The 835-nt window shown below is 45.7% G+C and overlaps 1 protein-coding gene across 1 annotated transcript in view; it reads left to right on the top strand.

Moving 5' to 3' along the window:
* Positions 1 to 726: 726 nt before the first annotated feature.
* The window catches only part of LOC103811864 (zinc finger FYVE domain-containing protein 16-like), a gene marked incomplete at its 3' end in the record, with an annotated part of 2,538 nt that continues 2,429 nt past the window's right edge, over positions 727 to 835 (top strand). The window contains exon 1 of the mRNA XM_009084862.1: positions 727 to 796. Coding sequence (XP_009083110.1) covers positions 727 to 796 — 70 coding nt within the window. The remainder of the gene's footprint in view (positions 797 to 835) is intronic.

Consider the following 835-nt stretch of genomic DNA (forward strand, 5'->3'; position numbering starts at 1 on the left):
ACACTCTGTTAGTGTTATTTGCTTTGTAGGTCCTAATGCATTTAAGGTTTTAGCCTAGTTTTAAGTCTCATCTGAAACATTTGGTCACAGCTGAAAGTCAGTAGAGGAGCTAGGAGAACCTGTTCCTTCAGGTGTCACCTTCACACCCTCAGTGCTGAGCTGGTGTTTGGGTCAGGGCTCCTGGAGAACACACTGTTCTTGCTGCTACTTCTCCCCACTCAACAGGGTGTTTTGTGCCTCCTCTTACAGCTTAGAGCATGGGGATTGTGTAGGTGTCTGATTTACACACTTTTGCTGTGCTGAGAGGGAAATAGTAGCCTGGTTTGGGCTTTGTACTGTGGCATGAAGTGTGTATGGAGTCACACTAGGAGGTCCTGATACTTCTTTTCTGGCTTTAAACTTGCTGACATTGTAATGCCATGGCATGTGCTTCCAGGTGGATTTGTGTTGTGTAAGGCAGCTCCAGTTTCCTGACTGGAAGTGAATTTTGGAGTGCATTTTTGCAGGGTGCTGAGTTCTCTGCAGAGCACATTCAGTAGTCAGCCTGCAGCCCTGTTGGTGCTTGGATTGTGTTTACATGGAGAAAGTGTTAATAACAAGGGGAAAATGCCTCAAATAAGTCTCCTAATACTGTTGGGCTTCGTAAACAGAAAAATGCTGTGATCCAAACACTGTTTTCCTTTCTAGGTTTGAGAAAGCTAAAGCTTCCCTGGAAGTGTGAGTAGGATGGACAGTTACTTCAGAGCTGCAGTGTGTGACCTGGACAAGCTGCTCGATGAGTTTGAGCAGAATACAGGTTAGTTCCTGCTCTGCCTCCTCCTTCAGCAAAACAGCT

This window comes from Acanthisitta chloris, unplaced genomic scaffold (genome assembly GCF_000695815.1).
Source record: "Acanthisitta chloris isolate BGI_N310 unplaced genomic scaffold, ASM69581v1 scaffold15471, whole genome shotgun sequence".
In the NCBI taxonomy this organism is placed as follows: Eukaryota; Metazoa; Chordata; class Aves; order Passeriformes; family Acanthisittidae; genus Acanthisitta; species Acanthisitta chloris.